Source organism: Heloderma suspectum, chromosome 5, assembly GCF_057233095.1.
Source record: "Heloderma suspectum isolate Gila_16-S chromosome 5, 16-S_ref, whole genome shotgun sequence".
In the NCBI taxonomy this organism is placed as follows: domain Eukaryota; kingdom Metazoa; phylum Chordata; class Lepidosauria; order Squamata; family Helodermatidae; genus Heloderma; species Heloderma suspectum.
In genome coordinates this window covers 101,844,754-101,867,757 of record NC_139462.1, presented here as the reverse complement: position 1 = coordinate 101,867,757, position 23,004 = coordinate 101,844,754, and the positions used below count along the sequence as shown (strand labels likewise).

The following is a 23,004-nucleotide window of genomic DNA, read 5'->3' as shown; positions in this document are numbered from 1 at the left end:
TGCCACAAGCACAAGTATCGGCATATTTTTACACCATCTTCAGAAAGTAATTGTCAGTTTGGTAATTGGTGCATTTCTTGCCCATTACACCTAGTGTTGTGATTAAGAACAAATTACATCCAAGCTGTACAAGACTGCCAATTTAAGCAAGTCGATATAGAAGGCTCGCCAACAAACAGCAGGTATTTGGGTGAGCTGAACAGTGAACAATAAAAACAGCTGAACATCGGATGGGTCTCAGTCAGCTACAGTTCACTGGTTTACAGTCAGCTTCTGAAAGCAGAAAGGGGAATAAAGACACAGGAACTGTACTTACAGTGCAACTCTCATCAGGCCATTACAGCTGTAGTTCCCTTCCAAAGGTTATTAAGTGTTAAAGAGGTGGTGGGGAGGAAGACATAACCTGCTGTTATTAAGCTAGGAGCTGCTGCCTGCCTTGCAAGCCGTTGCACTGGATTTTTAAACCAATGATTCTAAATAGACATTGTTAGAAAAGACAAAAGGCTCCCTGTCCTGCTTGTAATGTGAGTATCTGTACAGAACAGACAGGGGCTCTCTTAAGTTTAAGTTTCTTACCTTATTCCTTAAAGCAGCAAGCAGGGATTACTTTTTTAATGCCAAGCACGTCAGGACCAGCCAGCCCCCAGCTCTGTGCCCTGCCTGCCTTGCCCCCTTCGACATCTGCACAGACATCCGACCGTGCAAAGTGCTCTCTCAGTTCAGTCATATACTCCTACTTCAGCGACATGCCTCGAATGCCCCTGGGGAGGGAGGGCAGCCGCTCATTCATTTCGTATCAAGTCGGACCAGATCCTGTAGCTGTAACTCTCCTCAGCCAGATGCCCTCCTTCTCTCCTCGCTCAGCAAGCCCAGTGGATACAGCTGTGAAGAACAAGAGCGTGCCCCTCTCTCAGCCATAGAGCAGCTCAGGCAGAGGAGAGTCCCTGCTTTCCCCCTGCTTTTAGCCACTTTTCATATTCTGTGCTTTTCAGGCTACAAAAATATCTCAGCCCCTCCTACCACCTTCCCCCCACCCTTTCCTAACAGATCTATGCTACTACAGATCATCCTTCTATCCCATTGGCTGCCAAGATTAACTGTTAAGCCTCCAGTACAGATACAAAAACTGCACAGAAGGAATGATAAATATATTGTATTTTACACACATTTTGCAATAAGCTGATTATGCAGAAAAGCCAAGATACCTGTTTTGGTGGCTAGTAACAATACCAATTGTTTTGTTAATATTTTTATGGTAAGCCACCTTGTGAGGGCTTGTCCTAAAAGGCAGGGTAGAAATAAAGAAATAATAAAATAAAACCATTCATTCAATTTGTAACCTGTTTTTGTAAATGAATAACACTCAAAAGCAACTTACAAAGAATTGTTGGTGTTTATCTAGAATTGCTTAAAGTATATTCCTAAAGTGTAAATGCAATAAACAGGTGCTTGAAAAAAGCACATGCATCATAAAAAATTCACTTATCAAACAGACAGAATTGTACTGTGAAATGCACATACACTGTTTACTAGTTTTTTAGGAATGTAATGCTCAGTCCTAAAAAAAATGCTTAAGGCACAAACTGTCAAGATTACCTTAGCCCCCACTTCACTTCAGTGCCCAAACATACACAGATGAGAGGTTTCAGTCTACAGCTTTTAATCCATTACTTCACAGGGTCATTCAGATGCACATTCTCAGAGAAACTCTCCGTCTACAAGGAATGCCTCCTTCAGGGGATCTAAATGGAATTTACAAGAGTTGCCCACCATTTGAAGAGGGAGGCGGTCCCGCTAGCCTAACTTAAGGCGTGGGAGGTCCTTCTCTTGTCATGAGGCCTCTAAGCACAGCTTCTCATGCAAGGCCAATCGGGTAGACCGTCTAAGTTCCGCCCCTGCCTTCTCTCTCTTTGCTCTGTGCCTGGCATCTCTTAGGTCAACCTCCTGTTCGCTGCCTCTCACCGGGGGAGGGGGAGGTGAGGAGGGACCCTCAAGCTTATTTGTAACCTGAGAAACAGGCCTACTCATATCTGCACTAGCCTGAGGAAACACCTCCCCCATGTCTGATGGTTCTCCTTCAGAATCTGAACTGCTATCCCAGTCTCTGCGCTTAGAAACACGCCTGACACAATCAGCAGGTTGTATTACAAGAGACAGACTATATTTAATGTAAAGTGGCTCAGTACTACTTGCAAATTTTGCAGTGCCTTATTAGCCCACAAGGTCTGTGCTTGGTCGCCAAGGAAGTGTTGCAAGCAGAGAAGTGTTTGCTCAGCTACAGTCTGTTAAAGCTTCTTCAAGGTGTATATGCATTTCTGACACCCCCCATTGTCACTCCATTCCATCCATTTTGGGGATTTGGCATTCAGCAGTGAGCAGACTAGAACCTGTACAGATACTCACATTTCTGTAAAAAAGCGATAGCACCTATTGCACTAGCCCCCTTTTTGAGCCACCACAGTTGTAAAAACTGTGGAAGCTGTGTGTCTAGTCCCTATAAAGAGGTGCTTATTCTCAGAATCATGCCACTCTGGCTGGGTCAACTGTACCATGTGCTCCACAAAGCGATCATGTTTGCGTCACCAACTATACAAACCAGCCTATTTCTAGGTGAATCTTGCCAAAGGTCGGGTGTCATAATGACTTCTAAAATATTAGGTCTTGTCTTTCTTCCTTTTAGTATAATACTAAAAAGAATTTGGAACACATGAATGATTTACCATTGTTGAAAGCCAAAACTGAACAGCCCCCATATGAACAAATAGATTAGAGGTGCACACTGACAAACCTTCTCTTCCTAGAAAAGAGCATCTGTCTAATTGGTTTTGTTCCATTTCAACCACTGCTAAAAAAGGATTTAAAGTTGGGAGACAAATTCTGCAAAACATGGCCCCTCCAGGAAATTCCTGACTTGTGTGGCGGATAACTTCGTCCTACAGAAAGTAGAGGAAGGAACTAGAGGATCGGCTATCCTTGACTTGATCCTAACCAACAGAGATGACTTAGTGGATAAAGCAGCAGTTACAGGAACTCTGGGGGAAAGCGACCATGTTGTACTTGAGTTCTTGGTTCTAAGGGAAACAAAAGCCGAGTGTAGTCAAACGCGTACCCTGGATTTTAGGAAGCTGATTTTAATAAACTCAGAACAATAATCAGTAAGGTCCCATGGCAAGCGACGCTAACGAGAAAAGGAGTCCAAGATGGGTGGGAGCTTTTAAAAAAGGAAATTCTCAAGGCACAATTACAAACAATTCCAACAAGAAGAAAAGGTGGAAGACAACAGAAGAAGCCAATGTGGCTTCACAAAAAGCTTAGGGATGTCCTGAAAACAAAAAAGGACACATATAGGAAGTGGAAAGAAGGCCAAGTAACAAAGGAAGAGTACAGGCAGATAGCACAGAATTGCAGGGATGGCGTCAGGAAGGCTAAAGCTGAGAATGAGCTGAGGTTAGCAAGGGATGTTAAAAACAACAAAAAGGCTTTCTTCAACTACGTGCATAGTAAAAGGCAGAGGAAAGAAATGGTGGTTCAGCTATTAAATAAGGATGGAAAAATGATAACAGATGACAAAGAAAAGGCAGAGGAAAGAAATGGTTGTTCAGCTATTAAATAAGGATGGAAAAATGATAACAGATGACAAAGAAAAGGCAGAGGTGCTCAATTCCTACTTTGGCTCAGTCTTCTCCCAAAAGAGGGTCTATGACCCCCCTGGCAAAGGCGAAGTACAGGCTGAAGGGGCAGGATTGCAGCTTGAGATCGACAGGCATATGGTCAAGGAACACCTCATTACTTTGAATGAGTTCAAATCTCCAGGGCCAGATGAACTGCATCCTAGAGTCATAAAGGAACTGGCAGAAGAACTCTCAGAACCGCTATCTATTCTCTTTGAGAAATCATGGAGGACGGGGGAAGTGCCAGATGACTGGAGGAGGGCTAACGTTGTCCCTATCTTCAAAAAGGGTAAAAAGGAGGAACCTGGGAACTACAGACCAGTCAGTCTGACATCAATCCCTGGGAAAATTCTGGAGCAGATCATAAAGCAATCCATCTGGGAGCACCTTGACAACAATGCCGTGATTACTCGAAGCCAACATGGATTTGTCAAAAACAAGTCCTGCCAGACAAATCTGATCTCATTTTTTGATCAAGTAACCTCCCTTGTAGACCGTGGGAATGCTGTAGACATCATATACCTCGACTTCAGCAAAGCTTTCGACAAAGTGCCCCATGATATCCTGATGAGCAAACTAGCTCAAAGTGGGCTAGATGAAACAACGATCCGGTGGATCCACAGTTGGCTACAGAATCGGACTCAAAGAGTGCTTATCAATGGGACCTTCTCAAACTGGGGAGAGGTAACAAGTGGGGTACCGCAGGGCTCAGTCCTGGGCCCAGTGCTCTTCAACATTTTTATTAATGACTTGGAGGAGGAGGTGCAGGGAATGCTGATCAAATTTGCAGATGACACAAAATTGGGAGGGATAGCTAATACTTTGGAAGACAGAAACAAAATTCAAAGTGATCTGGATAGACTGGAGTGCTGGGCAGAAAACAACAGAATGGCATTTAATAGGGACAAATGCCAAGTTCTGCACCTAGGAAAAAGAAACCAAATGCACAGTTACAAGATGGGGGATACGTGGCTCAACCACACTACGAGCGAGAAGGATCTTGGAATTGTTGTCGATCACAAGCTGAATATGAGCCAACAATGTGATGTGGCTGCAAAAAAGGCAAATGCTATTTTGGGCTGCATTCATAGAAGCATCGCTTCCAAATCCCGGGAAGTACTAGTTCCCCTCTACTCAGCACTGGTTAGGCCTCATCTGGAGTATTGTGTCCAGTTCTGGGCACCACACTTTAAGAAGGATGCAGACAAACTGGAGAGGGTTCAGAGGAGGGCAACAAAGATGATCAGGGGACTGGAAACAAAGCCCTATGAAGAGAGACTGAAAGAACTGGGCATGTTTAGCCTTGAGAAGAGAAGACTGAGTGGAGACATGATAGCATTCTTCAAGTACTTGAAAGGTTGTCACAGAGAAGAAGGCCAGGATCTCTTCTTGATCATCCCAGAGTGCAGGACACGGAATAATGGGCTCAAGTTACAGGAAGCCAGATTCCAGCTGAACATCAGGAAAAACTTCCTGAGTGTCAGAGCAATACGACAATGGAACCAATTACCTGGGGAGGTGGTGGGCTCTCCCACACTGGAGGCCTTCAAGACGAGGCTGGACAGCCATTTGTCGGGGATGCTCTGACTTGGATTCCTGCATTGAGCAGGGGGTTGGACTCGATGGCCTTGTAGGCCCCTTCCAACCCTACTATTCTATGATTCTATGAAAGTTTAAAAAATGAAAGCAGGCATGGCACTGAAACAGAAACTTTTAGGTTTCTACACTAGAACCTCATTTCTAATCAAATTATAAATAAACATGATTTACAATCCCAAAAATTGCAATGGGAAAAACCCAAAGGAGCCCCATTCTAAGGCTGCCTGTCATTATAAGATTATTTTGTTGTTTCAGGTCCTGCATTCAGTAAAAGTCTCTTCATGTCTATATGACACTCATGCTAAGTAGGGCTTTTGTTTCTACTGTAAACTTTCAGTTGCATTACATAGGCCAGTGCTACAGTCCTTTGCTAAAGTTGGTTTTAGAAATGCCCGTAAAGCCCTTCACAAATCTTGAATCCCCTCCAATTCCTCTGTAAGCAGACTAGTTAGTATTCCTCCTGTGTTTTTTCCCTTATGCCAGTAAGCAACAGTGACATGTGACAAACATACTAATTTTAATTCTCAAACTAGCTATAAAATGAAATCACTTACTCAAGAGTAGTGCCATTTCTTTAAAAGCTTAAGCTGTATAGCCTTCTACACAATCATCGGTGGCCAATTGGTTATTTCCTTTTCAACCATATGGGCTGATTCAGACACTTTCAAGATCATGTTCTTGGGGTGGAAGGGCAAGTTCACATGACCCATGCCCATGTTCATAATGTAATGTGTGACTTGGGTAATCCACATGGATGCCTGCATGTACAGAAGCAAAGTCTTCATATTCTTTCAATTAAGAAAAGGGGGAAGATCACGTGCTCTGACTCTCTTTGTACCTGGACATTTGTATGGAACACCCATGCTACGTTATGAATGTGGTAGAAGGATGTACACACAACCACCCCGCAGGAACATTATCTTTTGCTTGGATAGGTCTCAAACCATGCCCATGGCTATAAACTAGAGATGAAATCCAAACTTCAGTGCAGCCCATGGTTCCACAGACTTCAAAGCAGCCTTCTTCATGGCTGGCTGGGGTATGCTGGGAGTTGTAGTCCGACACATCTGGAGGGCATCAGTTTGGGGAAGCCTGCTTTAAAGTATGTTGACTGGATATGCAGTAATCTTTGATAAACCAAACAAAAGACTTCCATGGTTTTAAACATTTAGTAAAGTTTTTGACTGCATTCCCAAGAAAAGCAAGCTTCAGCAGAAACTGGGAAATATCCCTTGTACCTATGGAACATCAATTCCACTCATGCAAGCTGCCTCTGACCAATTTTTCCTATCCCTCTTGCACCACATCCCAGGCCTCTCCTGCAGGTCCCTTGATCCTCACAACAGCCTTCTAGAGAGGCATGCATGATGCAGTGGGAGGTGGGGGAGAGGAATCCTCATGGTTCAAAGCATTTGTGCTCACACAAACTCTGGATCCAAGCCATTTAGGGTAGAGGAATGGGAAAGTATTACTATTTTATTTATTACCCAAGGGCCTATAGGTATGGCAGACTCTGAACACCAAGCCCCCTGCACTACTTGCCTTTCACCACCTCTGTGTCTGTTCTGTTCATTGTCCTATCTTCAATAGATCTCGTAAACACTGAAATCCACAAAGCTAGATAAAAGGAACCTTTGTTGCAACAAAGGGAATCATTCACAATTATTGAATCTGACTGTTGGATTACCCAGAAATTTTCAACAATAATCTTTGACTTTCTGCCAAGTAGTTCAAAACACTATGCTTCTTCCATGACATTTTTATATTTTGGAAACTAATTAAGGCATAAATGGCCTGGAAAGAACTGGCATGATTTTCCTTTCTATCAGTTATTTCAGGCCTTCTGATATCACAATAGGTCTTTGTGACATTTGCAATCGAGTCAGCAACCTAAGTGCCATTTCTTCTGGCTGCCATTGGGTCATGTACTTGATGTCATAGCCTGTGATGTCAAAAAGAGACCAGTTGGGTGCTTTAGGGCAACAGGAAAACCTTTAATTCTGCATTCCAGAGTACGTGGGCAACTTTGATGTAGCACCATTTGAAGATCCTTGGTATAAACATATATTTGTAGAGCCTTTTTGTTGGGAAACAATAATTTCCTTAGGTGCTTATACAGCTGGATAAAAATGTAATGTGTGGGTGTGTGCATGTGTTTTAGGGATGGTTGGATCAGTCTATTTCCAGTCCATGTCACTTTTGCATGTAATCATTCAGAAGTAAATTCTGTCCTGCTTCTGCATCAATCCGTGATTCCCCACCCATTCCCTAAACTGCATGAAAACTCACATTACATGCATTTTGGTAGGGTATTTTTTTAGCCAAAAACTGTATCTTAAAATTTGCGGAATTGCAAAAACCAAAGGACAACTTGTGTTCCAATCTGCATATTGCACTAGTAGTGAAAATTGGGTTGGTTCCCTTAAAAATGCAGACCAAACAAAATCCTCAAGCAAGCCTTGTGTATGTGTGCGTGAGCACGCATGCATGTGCAATTGGGGAGAACCTTCTAATATCGTTGCCTCACTCACATTTAATCTTAATGGGCCATTCAGATGATACTGCCCTTTAATTGAGGACTAAACCCACATTCTGTTCTTATGATCATTGAGGGGGACTTGAATAGTTGCTTTATCGTTTTGATCATACATTGAAAAATAGGATGGCAAACTACTGATGAACCATTGTAATTGTGTGGCCAAGAAGAGGTTCATTAAAGCATGTTGTTGTTCAGTCGTTAAGTTGCGTCCAACTCTTCGTGACCCCATGGACCACAGCACACCAAGCCTTCCTGTCCTCCACTCTCTCCCAGAGTGTGCTCAAGTTCATATTCATTGCATCGGTGATGCTATCTAGCCATCTCATCCTCTGCCGTCCCCTTCTCCTTTTGCCTTCAGTCTTTCCCAGCATCAGGGTCTTTTCCAGTGACTTTTCTCTTCTCATTAGTTGGCCAAAATATTTGAGCTTCAGCTTCAGCATCTGTCCTTCCAATGAGCAGTCAGGGTTGATTTCCTTTAGGATGGACTGATTTGACCTCCTTGCAGTCCAGGGCACTCGTAAGAGTCTTCTCCAGCACCACAGTTCGAAAGCATCAATTCTTCGGCGCTCAGCCTTCCTTATAGTCCAGCTCTCACAGCCATACGTTACCACTGGGAAAACCATAGCTTTGATTATACAAACCATTGTCGGCAAGGTGATGTCTCTGCTTCTTACTATGCTGTCTAGGTTTGCCATAGCTTTCCTCCCAAGGAGCAAGCGTCTTTTAATTTCATGGCTACAGTCACCGTCTGCGGTGATCTTGGAGCCCAAGAAAATAAAGTCTGTCACTGCTTTATTTATTTATTATTATTATTGCATTTATATCCCACCTTTTTTCCTCTTGCAAGGCACTCAAGGTGGCTTACATGATCCTCCTCCTCTCCATTTTATCCTCACAACAACAACCCTGTGAGGTAGGTTGGGCTGAGAGTGTGTGACTGGCCCAAAGTCACCCAGTGAGCTTCCATGGCCGAGTGGGGACTAGAACCCGGATCTCCCAGCTCCCAGTCCAACACTCTTGCCACTACACCACACTGGCTCTTCATTTGTCGAAGGGGAAGAAATGCTTCCATTTCTTCCCCTTCTATATGCCAGGAAGTGATGGGGCCAGATGCCATGTTCTGAGTTTTTTTAATGTTGAGTTTCAAACCAGCTTTTGCATTCTCCACTTTCACCCTCAACAAGAGGCTCTTTAGATCCTCTTCGCTTTCTGCCATGAGGGTGGTATCGTCTGCGTATCTGAGGTTGTTGATAATTCTCCCGGCAATCTTAATACCGACCTGTGATTCATCCAACCTGGCGTTTGTATTATTAACACTAATATATGATCCTGAATCTCTTATTAAATCTCAGGAAATTAACTTATTCTAAACAGATTACACAAATTCATGGCCATGATAGCTTTATGGAATTTCTATCTTCAGAGGCAGCATACCTCTGAATTCCAGAGGAGGTGGAGGGGGGAGGAAAAACAGGAAATAGTTGTGCCTTCCTGCTTTGCTTATGTGCTTTCTGGAGGCATCTTGGCTGACCAACACTGGAAAAAAGAGGCAGGACTCTTTCCCTGATCCCCAAGTGCCTTTCTTCTGTTGAAGGCATATTCTGAGCATGAGCTGGGGAAGGAGGGCTTGGCTTGCTTCCATAGAACAACTTGCAGATTGATGGAGCTCTGTAAAACAATAGCTTTGTACCCCCAACCCAAATTGTCCTTCAGGCCATGTATTGTTTACTGTACCATTTAAATAGTCAGATGACTATATGTGCTTTGGAGAAGTTGATTGAGATGCACAAGACTGATGATATTTCATTAGGCAATCTTGTATGGGAGATATTATACAAACCAATTTTTCAGGCTCATTACAACATAACATTATTCATGCAGAAATCTTCCATGACTCATTTAATTAATTTTTTACTGTCTTACTAATACATCAAGTTCAGACACTTGAAATTTCATGCAGAGAAAAGAAAACTAAAATTAGTGTTTAAGTACACATACCTCCCCGCACACACATCTCCAGTCTTCAAATATACTTCAAGAAAGGGGTTTGCCTCCATTGCCAGAGGGCAAAACACACTGAATATCATTAAGGAACAGAAGTGCCTCCCCTTTGTAGAAGCTCAGATATGGAAACGGGCTAACACATCACTCTCATGATTACAAACAAGCCTGAACTTAGTACATGGTTTGTACACCTTTTCCAAAAATGTAGTACTAGAAAATCATTTTCTAACAATAAACCAGATCTCTCTTTGTATATATTAATCATATAAATATTTTAACAACCAGCATTCAAAGATATCCTAGGGCATCCATGATTTAAATACTTGAATTGATGAAGTGATGATTTCTGTATCGTATTACTGGTAAAGACGCATTTTGGTATTTAATATCTGGCAACACCATTACATGTGGAAAGTCACAGAAAAAAAAAGTAACCTACCCCAAGAGAATCATAAAAATTGGGATAATACGAATTCTGGAAAACAAGAGCAGACTTATAAACAGTTACTCATCTAAGTCATATGTGGTGAGTACAAATTGCCTCTAGGTGAGTATGCAAGGAAGCTTTTATAGATTGAAAAGAAGTATATTTTGCTTTTCTTTCAGATTTCCAGTGTATATCTGAGGACTACATAGGCATGTATGGATAGGAAAGTCAGCAAAAACTTTTCCTGGGCTACTTTCATGAGCTGCAGCACATGCTGCATTGTAAAAGCAAGGGAGAGGGTTTTTTAAACGACTGTGCATTTCAGATAAATGAGAGTCAAGTATTGGAGATATCTCAGTTTGGAAAACAGAGTAATGGCCTGGTGAGTAAAGTTACCTGCTTCAGGCAGCACCATGATGCAAGTGAAAGATGAAGACAGGATATTTATTTATTTATAATATTTATATATTGTCTTATTTACAAAAACACCATCCCCTGCTATTCTATGATTCTATGACCAAGGTGGTACACAGCAATTTAAAACTATAAAACCTTAAAACAATAAAACTAAGAACATTAAAACAACTACATAATTTAAAAGGCTAGATTAAAAAGATGTGTCTTCACACCTGATCTAAAACCCAAGAGAATGGGAGCCAATCATAATTCTTGAGGAAACGCATACCATGACTTAGGAGTGACACAGAAAAGCCCTTTCATGTGCGGTCATCAAACAGGCCTCTGTGAATAATGGTGTCCTCAAAAAGGCCTCTTTTGCAGATCTTAATATCCGACAGGCTCATAATGAGACAGGCAATCCCTTAGAAAGCCAGGTCCTAAACTGTTTAGGATTTTAAAGGTTAAAACCAACACCTTGAATTGCATCTGGAAAACAATTGGCAGCCAGTGCAGGTCTGTCAGGACAGGTGTAATATGGTCCTGATACTGTGAACTGGTTAGCAGCAGCCAGCTACCCCATTTTGCACCATTGAAGCTTCTGGACACTCTTTAAGGCACACCATGTAAATCACATTGTAAAAGTGCCTGAATGGTGCAGCAAGACTTTTTAAAGTATTGGCCCTGGTGGTGAGATGTATTTGGGCTCTGCTTCAGGCAGCAAAATATATTAAGGCCAGCACTGATTTCGAGTGATGGAGAGAATCAAGACTGTACTAGAAAAGATTCTCTCGAAATTATATGATTCTAGGAAAGGCAAAACTATGCTGGAAAAGCTCCAAATGGTAGTCCATATGCTGCATGCTTGATATCATGAATGTGACCAAGGACTGAGTGAGTCATAAACAACTATGGATAGTTTGGTTTTATGTATTATGATGTTATTATTCTCCACAAAAATTCAGAGTATAGTTGATTAATGTTTGGCTTGCTTATATACTACTACTACCACCATCAGAAATGAAGATGATGATAAAAAAAATCAGTAAGCATTAGGATTCAATCTCAATTAGGTTACAGGTGCTTTTTGCACTGAACTGCAGGGAATTTTGACAAGCAATTTAAACAATGATCCAGGAACCCCAAGGCTAGCTATTTAAATTTAAGGGACTGCACTAAATAAATGTCTAACTACACTGTTTTACAAAACAACATGAGATATATTAAAATAAGATGATATTCTAAGCTTCAGTTAGAATTGTTGTTACTTACGCAGTATCCTATTTACTGGATATTTGGCACTAATTTGGCACTAGCGCTAATGTAAGTTATGCTGTGCTAGTGTAACCTAACTATAGTGCAACGCCAATAGTGTTTGCTGGTACAACAGGTTTTCCTAGTGTGTGTGTGTGTGTGTCTTTATATATATATCTCTTTAATTATTTTAGTATTATTACATAATAATAATTACAATAATACATAGCATTTATATAATGCTTTCAGAGTATTTAGAAGTGCCTAACATTCACTAGCTTGTTGAAATCCACACAATAACTCTGTAAGGTATATCAGCATTGTACTTCAAAACTTGTAATGTCTCTCATGTTTTAATATTTTATTATGTTGATATTTTCCTTGTTACATTTATTGTTTTAATTGTTATTTTATTGTTGTTTTTGTTTTTTTATGCTTGTAAACCACGTCCAGGGCATTTATGTATACATAAATATCCCCCATATTGCAGATGTCGGGATGAGACTAACAGTGGATCATCTAAAGATACCTGGTGAATTCACAGCAGAAGCAAGATGCAAACTTGAGATTTCCTGATTTCTGAGTATTGTCATGTTTATGAAATTGCCACATGAATGCTGGTGATAGTGCCTTGCACACACACATCATCATATGCCACTATGGCAACTGTAGTTCACTTATTGTACTGCATCTGTTTTAACATAATTTATCAGATGTTTCTGGGGCTTTTATGTCACATTATCTTTGTTAATTTCTACATGGCTGTGTTTTGCATTGTGGTGGCTGCAGAATAAATCTGCAGTGAGTTTCAGAAGTTGCTAGAAAGTTATTACAACAGCTGTAGAAATTTAATAAGTTATAAACCTCAGCTTTGTGATTTAGTGCCCAACTCATGTCCTCTGTCGAGTGCTATGGTGGGCCAAAACAGATTCATTAGGATAGGAAACAGATACCAGAATGCTCCAGGTCTGATCCTAATTTCTATCAGAAATCTATTGTGAAAAATCCACTCTATTTAGGAGTCCATTCCAACACTCCTAATTTCCCTTACTTAAGCCCTCTGTCCATTTCTGGGCAATTTTTATTTCCAGTCCTTCAACATATCCCTCACAGGCAGTGCTAGGGGGCTGATATGTACAGGTACACCATATAGAATATATGCATGTACACCGCAATCCTTTGGGAATACCATGTTTTAGAGAGGGAAGTAGTGACAACAGAACCACTACATTCACGGGAGAGCAACGTCTCATGAGGGAGACAAGGAAGGCAGAGATAGGGCTGCATTGTTACTACTTTAACAGAAAGCCTCACTGGGAAAGATGAAGAAAATCAGCAATGTCCATAGTGGACTATGACCTAGTTTTCAAATGCATAAGAAGCAAAAGATAAGGGGAAGAGGGAGTATATGGGTTAATGTGCACATGACATCTATTTTGGGGAATGTAAATTTCCCACTTATGCTCACAGACAAGAGGAAAAAGTCAAAGCACATGAGTGGATACCTTAGCTCAGACAGGAAAGCTCTTACACATTTCCTTGCTAATATGCACTCTTCACTTTTATCTTCTGAATTATTCCGTTGTATAAATGGAAGCAGGAAAAGAAAACATGACAAAGTGGGATACTGAATAAATACTGTGTAATCAACAAAAGTATACAGTCAGGGCCAGAAATATTGGTACAAGGATAACTGTTTTGGCAGTTGGCCTCTGTACACCACCACATTGAAGTTGAAAGGAAACACACCCAGATGGGAGCGAAGTCAGGACTTTCAGCTGTAATTCAAGGGGTTTGATAAAAGTGGGGCACTAACCATTCAGGCAGGACAGCCAGTGGCATACACCCCCCACACACAATCGTTGGTGGCTCATAAGTAATGGAACAAACCAACATCATTTCAAATTTAAGGATCGCCTTTAATACCTGGATGAAAATCCTTTGCAGTCAATGACTGCCTGAAGTCTGGAACCCATGGACATGACCAAATGCTGAGTTTCCTCCCTCGACATGCTTTGCCAGGCCTTTACTGCAGCTGCCTTCAGCTGCTGTTTGTTTGTGGGTCTTTCTGCCTTCAGTCTTGTCTTCAGTCAGTGAAAAGCATGCTCTATTAGGTTGAGATCAGGTGACTGACTTGGCCATTGAAGAACATCCTACTTCCTTGCCTTCAGAAACTCTTGGGTAGCTTTTGCTGTATGTTTTGGGTCATTATCCATCTGCAATATGAAGTGGTGTCCTATCAGTTTGGCAGCATTCAGCTGAATCTGAGCAGAAAGTATAGCCCTATACACTTCAGAATTCATCCTGCTGCTTTTATCACCAGTCAGGTCATCAATAAACACCAGTGACCCGGTTTCTTTGGCGGCCATACATGCCCATGCCATAACACTGCCTCCACCATGTTTAACAGATGATGTGGTATGCTTTGGATCATGAGCTGTTCCTTTCCTTCTCCATACTTTTCTCTTCCCATCATTCTGGTACTAGTTAATCTTGGTTTCATCAGTCCAAAGAATCTTATTCCAGAACTGGGCAGGCTTTTTTAGGTGTTTGCTGGCAAAGGCTAATCTGGCCTGTCTGTTCTTGAGCGTTACCAGTGGTTTGCACCTTGTTGTGAAGCCTCTGTATTTACATTCATAAAGGCCATCTCTTGACTGTAGATGTTGACAGTGATATGCCTACCTCGGAAAGAGCATTCTTGACCTGGCTAGATGTTGTGAAAGGGTTGCTCTTCACCATGAGCAGAATTCTGCGGTCATCCACTTTAGTTGTCTTCCGTGGTCTGCCAGGCCTTTTGCTGTTGCTGAGCTTGCCAGTTAAGTCCTTCTTTTTCAGGATGTTCCAAACTGTTGTATTGGCCACTCCCACTGTTTTTGCGATCTCTCTGATGGGTTTATTTCATTTCCTCAGCCTAATGATGGCCTCCTTCACTCGCATGGACACCTCTTTGGACCTCATCTTGGGGGTTCCAGTGAACAGCTACCAACTGCAAATGCAACACTCAGAATCACCTCCAGGCCTTTTATCTGCTTGATTGGTCATGGGGTGCCCAGGAAATAGGCCACACCTGGCCATGCAGCTGCTTGTCAGCCATTCATTCCATTACTTATGAGCCACCAACGATGGGTGTGTGTGCATGCCACTGGCTGTACTTCCTGAATGGGTAGTGCCCCACTTTTGTCAAACCCCTTGAATTACAGCTGAAAGTCCTGACTTCGCTCCCATCTGGGTGTGTTTCCTTTCAACTTCAATGTGGTGGTGTACAGAGGCCAACTGCCAAAACAGTTATCCTTGTTCCGATATTTCTGGCCCTGACTGTAAATCTCAGTAGCAAAATGAATGTTTTGTTGCTTTCGTATAGAGTTTAATCGGTCATAGTTGGGATGCCAGGGCTTGGAAGATGGATGCTACCGAGTAAACTAAGTGGGCTCTTCTTAAGGAATGGCTGTTGCACATGGAATAGAATTAATACAATTTAACTCACAAGGCTCATAATCTGGATGGCCTGTGAGGTCACAGTTCCATCAAAAAGAAAGACTTAAAAGTTTTTCCTTCAGGTCCGCTGCAGATATAGCACTGATTTCCTGCAAAACGTGGCCTGCAAATTTGGAACCAGCAATGGGAACACCTACTCTCTCCCACTCTTCTTCCTCAATTCTCATGTAACCTTCTGGTTCAAATACCCTCCTGCCTGCTGTGGCTGGCTTTAACAAAACTTCAGTGTTTATACCTGCACTGAAATCGACTGCAGTTCTCATCTGAACTGGGGCTTGCTTGAGGCTAGCATTTGCAAAGTCTGGTTAGGAGCCGCCTGGCTAGTATTCATTATGGTAAGCATCACTAATGCCAAAATGTGGTAAAAGCCAAGGTGGAAAAGGAAGGGAAAAATCTGGACATAATGAAGGAGGAATTTGTGCTGGAAACTGGAGGAGAGAGGAGCTTGGAATGCATGTTTTTGCTCTGAGGGGATAGGAGAAGAAGCAGAAACAGCTTGGTGAGATGCCATCATCTAGCTCCCAGTGGCAGCCTTCCCTCCCCCAGTTGCCACCAGAAGGGTGTCTGAGGAAACATCTTGCTCTGAGTGGATGGGAAAAGAAACAAATTAGGCTTGAACTCAAAAGAAGAGAAACTACAGAAGATAAGAATAAAGAGAAACAGGCCAGCCCAAATGGACAATAGCTGCAGGGAAAATCTGTGTTCAATTGATATATTTCCATCCATCTGGGCAACTGAATCAAGCATCACCATCATGCTTTTATAATATTAATATTAATAATCCCTCCGCCCTCCCAATCCCTTGCCTTGTGTCTCAAGTCTTTTTAGACTGTGAATTTAAGGGTAGCAGCTATCTGATTGTTGATTGTTGTGAGCTGCTCTTGGAGTCTTTTGACTGACATGCAGGATATAAATGCTTTGAATAAACAAACAAACAAACAAAGTTCCTGATTTGCAACCCTGGTTTGCAGGGAGCCAGTCTTATATCTTCACTACAACACTGTCTCTCAAATTGTTATGCTATCTCCCATAACCATCATCTAAGCCAGAGGTAGCTTCAGAGATGGCCAAGAAAACTTTTATGATCAGTCCTCTAAAAATGATTTATTTATAACATAATTTCTGACATAAAGGCAAGCATATATTATACAATAACTTAATTAATAAGTCAAATTTGCAGTAGGATCAGTCATGTGTATGCAACATACACACTTTTTTATTGTGGGTTGTTTTAATTTAGCCCCCCCCCCCGCCTCGATATAGGCTGACTATTTTCTTAAGATTAGACACCTTCAGCAATATATTAGCTCAGTTCGCATGATCAAAATAAGCCACGGTGGCTTATTTAAGCTATGGTGGTTTATTTAAATCACTGCGTGTGCAGGAATAATTTCCATAATCACTGCCTGGATGCAGCTTGTTGTGTCATCTGAACCTGGGTGGCATGGTTTGTTGGAGGAGAAAACAACTTCCAATAACTCATGGGCTGTTGGAGGGTTGTTTCCCTTTCCAACAAGCCATGTCACCCGGGTTCAGATGACACAACAAGCTCAGCCTAGGCAGTTATTATGGAAATTGCACCCCACACACGCCCAGCACACACCACAATTCAAATAAGCCACCATGGCTTAAATAAACCATGATGGCTTATTTTAATTGTGCAAACCAGGTTACTGTCTTTAAGGTATGATTAAGAGAAGTAAAGACACACCTTTGACCACTGTGTAAAATAATCATACGTTTAAGTCAGCAAAACATTTGAATAAATCATGAAGCAAATACTTACTATGTCACTGTATTAAAAAGAAGTTAATGCAAGTGTTCACGATAACAGTATAGCTTGTGCTAAGAGCATTATCAATCTCTCAAAAGGCTTTTCTGCGTGAGGTGCACTAGCAGACATACCCTTAGATTAAACTTTTATCAGCAGATCTCTGTTTTTCATCAATCTTTCATTAGCATATGGCTTAGGAAATCATCTGGTCAGGTGCCACTAAAAGGTTTTTCATCTTCCAAAGAGAAATCTCAACCAAATAAATTACTACAAGGAAAACATCTGATAAAAAATCTGAGGACCTCAAGGTAGCAATGACTTTCAAATAACTCAATATTCAAGAGGTAGGAGTTACTGTATTAGTCATAATACTTACGGTCTACCTGACAATGAACAGAAGAGAATAATTTCCCTAAGAAGGGCCATGTGAGATTTTGAAAACTGCTCATTTCTGTTCAAGCAGCAGGCAGGGGAAAGATTAAGCATGTCCTTCCCACCCGCTATTTCTCCGATGCAAATTGTTCCCCTCTATCCTGCCATGTTGCAGCTGTTAAATGGAATCTCTGGTTCCCAGACCCAGGTCTGCTGTTGAACATGTTGTTCTGTCCCCCATCACCAAATGTATAACTTGACTGAAGGAGCTGTGAATACAACTAAAGTCATGCAAGTGGAAGGTGCTGGAAATTAATGGAACAGCTTATCCTAATTAAGAAGTGGGCAACTTGTAGGCCAAAACATCTGGAGGGCCACATCTCCCATCATCCCTCAGCATTGGCTAAGCTGGCCAATGTAGTCCCAAACAGTAAAAAGCAATAAAAATAGCATTAAAACATAGTGGCAGATAAAATATTTGTTAAAACATAGCACCATAATATTGTCCAAATGCAGAATGGAATAGAAACATCTTTAAGTCTCTCCTAAAGGGCAAAAAAAGGGGGCCATATGTATTGTCCTTGTGAGGGTATTCCACAGTTGTGGGGCTATCACAGACAAGGCCTTATCCCTGGTTCTCACTAACCCCTCTGGTGGACCAAAGAGCAGGGCCTCAGATGCCGATCTTAAGGCTTCAGCAAGTTCAAACGGGTGCAGGTGGTCCTTCAGATAGCCTGGTCACAGACCATTAAGTGTTTTAAAGGTTAATATCAGTACCTTAAATTGGGCCCAGAAAGAAATAGGCAGCCATTGTAATTAACAAACTAGCTGCAATGTGATCTGAATACAAACATTCTAACTGCTGCATTCTGCAACAATGGAAGCAATTGGGCCATCTTTTGCAGTCCCATGTAGAGTGCACTGAAGTAATCTAGCCTGGATATAAGCAAAGCATATGTCACTGAGGTAAGATCTGCCTTCTCCAGATAAGTCCGCAGCTGGAGATCCAGACGAAGCTAATAAAAAGCACTCCTGACCTCCAATGCCACCTGCACCTCCACAGATAACACAGAATCCAGTACTCTCAGACGTCATGCCTTGCCCTTTAGGGGGACTATGATCCCATCCAGGAGCAGTAGTATACCTCCATCTAGATCACCAGCACATTTGTCTTGTCTGGACTAAGTTTCAGCTTGTTTGCCCTCACCCACCCCAAACCTGCCTCCAAACACCTGTTCAGGGTTTCCATCAGCTCCTTTGAAACAGAAGATGGAAAGAGAGATGGAGCTGCATGTAATCCATGTATTGATGACCCAGTCCAACTCAGCCTAAACCTCTGGATGACTTTGCCCAGTGGTATCATGTAAATGTTGAAGAGCATGGGGGACAAGATGGAATCTTGAGACACCCCAAAAATCAATGACCAAGATGTGAAACAGAAGTCCAAAAGCACCCCCTTCTAGGTCCTACCCACCAGATAGGACCAGATCCACTGCAGCACCATGCCCCCCTCTCGCATCCCAGAGAGACAGTCCAGAAGGATACCATGGTTGATAGTACTGAAAGTGGTTAGTTAAACTGAAAGTGAATGCTTCTAGTCTCCTCCTTATGGCCACGCTGGAAGAGGAAAAGGGAATAGGGAGCTCACAAAACCAAAACTCATTCATGTAATGATAAACCATAATTTATTGTTATGTTCAAGTCTGGTTAAATTGTGCATAACATAGCAGTTACACATATCCTCTCAAAATAACTGGTTAACTAATATCAAATTACTATTGAGGAACTATGGACTTGATTTAGAGACCCCTTTTGCTGCTGGAATCTATCCCAGCCGATGCAATATTTTAGTGTGGCTTCAAGCCTTGTTTGTAGCGAAGGATATGGATGCTATTAGCTCATCCAGATTTTCTAACATCTTCCCCAGTTTAAATCAGTGCCATGGAGAAGAGAAATACTTGTCTGAATTAAAATCATCTTCTCTTCGCAAGGCATATACAGCTTTGTGCTGTCAGACAATGAAATCAAATTTTTTGGAAGGGAGATTTAAGAAAATTCCCAAAGAACAGTGCCTATGCATTTGTGGCAGCCAACAGGTAGAGGACACCATACATTATATGTTGTACTGTAAATTGTATGATGGACCCAGGCAAAAATATTTGCAGAATCTTGTAGCAAAGATCCCTACATTCAGCGATATGGGTAAGATTAAATACCTATTGTCCAGCCCAGAGAGGTTTATAATGTTTAATACGGCTAAATTTTCAGTGAAGGCTGCCCAGCTTAGACAAGCTTACCTTGAGTCTTAAGATTTTGTATGTTTTATTCTCTGTACATGATAGGCTCTATTTTACGTATGTTTTATTCTCAGAAGTGTGTACACTTGGCTACAACCTGTATTTGGTTGTGTTACTACTAGTAAAGTGAAGGTTATGTTCAAATGCAACCAAATGTCATTTTATGTCCATTTCTCCTCATAGTTTCATGGATACAAGAACCCATTCTACTGCATTTTACACAAACAGTTTTCAACATCATAAAGGGAGAGAAAATGTATTCCAAACTCACCGGCCATTGTCACGGCCTACTCCCCAGACTCGGATGCTTACAATGGGCTGAGAATGAAGAATACTGCGATCCATGGGGTCAACCAAATTCAGCATGTCATTCTCCAGGATAAGATACATATCTTTCCCCTAATGAAAAACAAACAAAATACCATATTCATCCAAAACAATGTTTGCCGCTAATTTGTAATGCAAATTCCAGGAGCAGGAGGGGCATTTGTTGGAAAATGTAACCTTTCTCCCACCAAGATTGCACCACCAGTCTTTTTTCCCCCCGCCAACTGGGTCCAAAATTAGACATTAGCCTGGCTGGGGGGTGGGAGCTCAGCGGGGTCGATTTGAAGGGAAGAACTGGTGGGCAGCAAATGGGTTAAGCATCCCTTACTCCTGTCATTTGTTCCCTAGAAGTGCCCTCCTGCTCACCATCTTGGTAAACATGGGTTTAGTATGCAGTACTGCCCTAAGGCTGCTGTCTTTCCTATCTAAAATTAAGTAATTTGTTCTGCGAGCATTTGAAAATAATTTGCTTCTGTTTCAACAAGTGTTGAGAAAATAAAATGTGATGCTAAAAATAAATCAGAATACACATTTGAATGTATTTGTTTTTAACAACACAATTCATTTATTGATTACGTAAAGCTCTGTGCAGGGCAGCCTCAAATGTCATACACATACAGTAATTCAAGGAACATCTGATTCATATTTCCTCTGGGTTAAAGTTTATAATAAAAAGGAAACCAATCATTCAGATTTCTTTGAAGTTTTATTTCAAACAACATGTGGCTTGTATTCTCCAGCTTAATATGACAATGCTAAGAAGACTACCCTCACTTCCAAAAGATGGAATAGTCAGTTAAAAAAAAAAAAAGAGTATGGGACTTTCTATGCATTTTTTCCCCCAAGAAAGAAATGATAACTGCTACTCATTTGCAGCATGGGATCTCTACGTTGTGTTTTTTGTTGTTCACCTTCACTATACAAACTGTATTTGTCATTTGGAATACATTGTTCATTGATTTAGCACACATCCAAGTTTCAGAAGCCCCTATTGATAGTGCTTATGACATCATTCATTGACAACTGACAGAACTCCTCCCCCAGATTTCCATGTTGTGACCTTTATAAAAAAAAGTGCTACTATTTTCTTTATTTTTATTTAAATCCAAGCGTTCCTTTCCCCAGATTCTCCTGGTCTAGCAACCAAGTGCAGGTATGTTTATCCAATCTGATAAATACAATCAAAATTACTCCCACCCATAATTAGGACTTGCAATTTCAGTGACATAAAAAAAAGGTTTTCCATAGGTTGTGCACTCTTCCTCTCTAGCAGCTGAGCAAACATTTTCATTTTTTCCCAATTTAAAACAAAAGTAGTGAATCCCTTCCCTCTGTAGCAAGATTAATGTTGTCTGTTACATGGTGATATGATACAGAGCTATGGGTGAAGGATTAGAGTGCTGTGTTTGTATTAGTACTCAGAAAAAGGTGTAGATTATTTAATATCAGGAAAAGTCCTATTTTTGAGTTTCTGAGAACCGCACTCTCTTTGGTCAAGCAGACCCAGTGCTATGATAGGATCTTGGTATTGTAGGCTTGCTTGGCATTCCTCTTCTTCTTCCTCAATATTTTTAAATATTGACTTAACTCTTCCTTTCTTGATGAATTAGTAGAAGGAGCCTGAATCAGTCAGGCTACTTGGTAGAGAGGAAGTCCTAAGGCAAGGGTGGGCAACCTGATGCTCTCCAGATGTTTTGGCCATGCTGGCTGTGGCTGATAGGAATTGTGGTCCAAAATGTCTGAAGGGCATCAAGTTGTCTATTCCTGGCCTAAGGGATAATGTATCTTCAGGTGTCACATGTCAAGTCTCCACTTCCCTGTAAAGAACACCATAAGGGCAAGTGTATAAATAAGACTGTAATTCTGTTTATATAAAACTCAGTGGTATGACCCTATTTGGAATACTGTCTATAGGGTGACACTTGAAAAGGTACAGAAAAGAGCAACCAAACTTGTAATAGGTTGGACGACTATCCTTATGAAGGAAATCCTAAAGAATTCTGAGTTTTAGTTCAGAAAAAAAGATAACTAAGGAGGGATATGACAGAGGTTTATAAAATTATGAATGATATGAAGAAGGTTAACAGAAATATATTTTTCTCTCTCCCACGTAACTGGATGATAGCTTCTATGGCTTTAAAATAGTTAGACAAATTCATGGAAGAATAAACATAGCTGGTCACCATGATTGCTAAACAGACACTCCAAGTCCAGAGGCAGCCGCCTCTGAATATCAGATGCTTGAGACGAACAACAAAGGAGGACTGCTGGAAACAGGACAGTGGACTAGATGGACCCTTAGTCTGGCCCAGCAGGGGAATTACAGTGTTTTTTTAAATTAGGGCTATCACTCGTATTACCTTCTTAACAAGCTGCCTCCATGCAACGGTAATGGGCCCTGGTCCCAACAATCACTCCAAATGGCCAGAGCTGGAGAAGCTCCTTCCAGCACTCATCATGTACAATGCTTCTGGCAAGGAGAGAGCCACCACTGTACATTCACTCACACAGCAATATCTCACTTTTCCTTGTCACAGAAAACAAATATTGCTCCACTGGCTATTTTACTTCCTTGTTCTCTCTGACAGTGGCAGCTCTTACTTGAATTTGAAAGAGAGAAGAGCAGGGAAAAGCAGGTGCCATCAGAGAACCAGTGAGACCAGAGATACAACCAAAACATTTCTTACCTCTCCCCAAATGCCAACGGTGTCTCGTATATCGTTTTTACAATAAGACAGCTGCCGGATGCAATTGTTTACAGCGACACTGCTTTTTCCAGGAGCTAAATCTTCCTCTGCCATTTCTACCCATCCCAAAGAACGAACAGCAAAGCACTGTAAGGAAGTAAA

At 41.5% G+C, this 23,004-nt stretch overlaps 1 protein-coding gene across 3 annotated transcripts in view; it reads right to left on the bottom strand.

Annotated features, from left to right (window-relative positions):
- Positions 1-23,004, bottom strand: part of APBB2 (amyloid beta precursor protein binding family B member 2) — a 243,694-nt gene that overhangs the window by 33,258 nt on the left and 187,432 nt on the right. For all 3 annotated transcript variants that reach the window (XM_084856916.1, XM_084856917.1, XM_084856914.1), the window contains 2 exons: positions 22,843-22,989; positions 20,100-20,227 (listed from right to left, as the gene is read on the bottom strand). In XM_084856916.1, the coding sequence (XP_084713042.1) occupies positions 20,100-20,227; positions 22,843-22,989 (275 nt within the window). The remainder of the gene's footprint in view (positions 1-20,099; positions 20,228-22,842; positions 22,990-23,004) is intronic.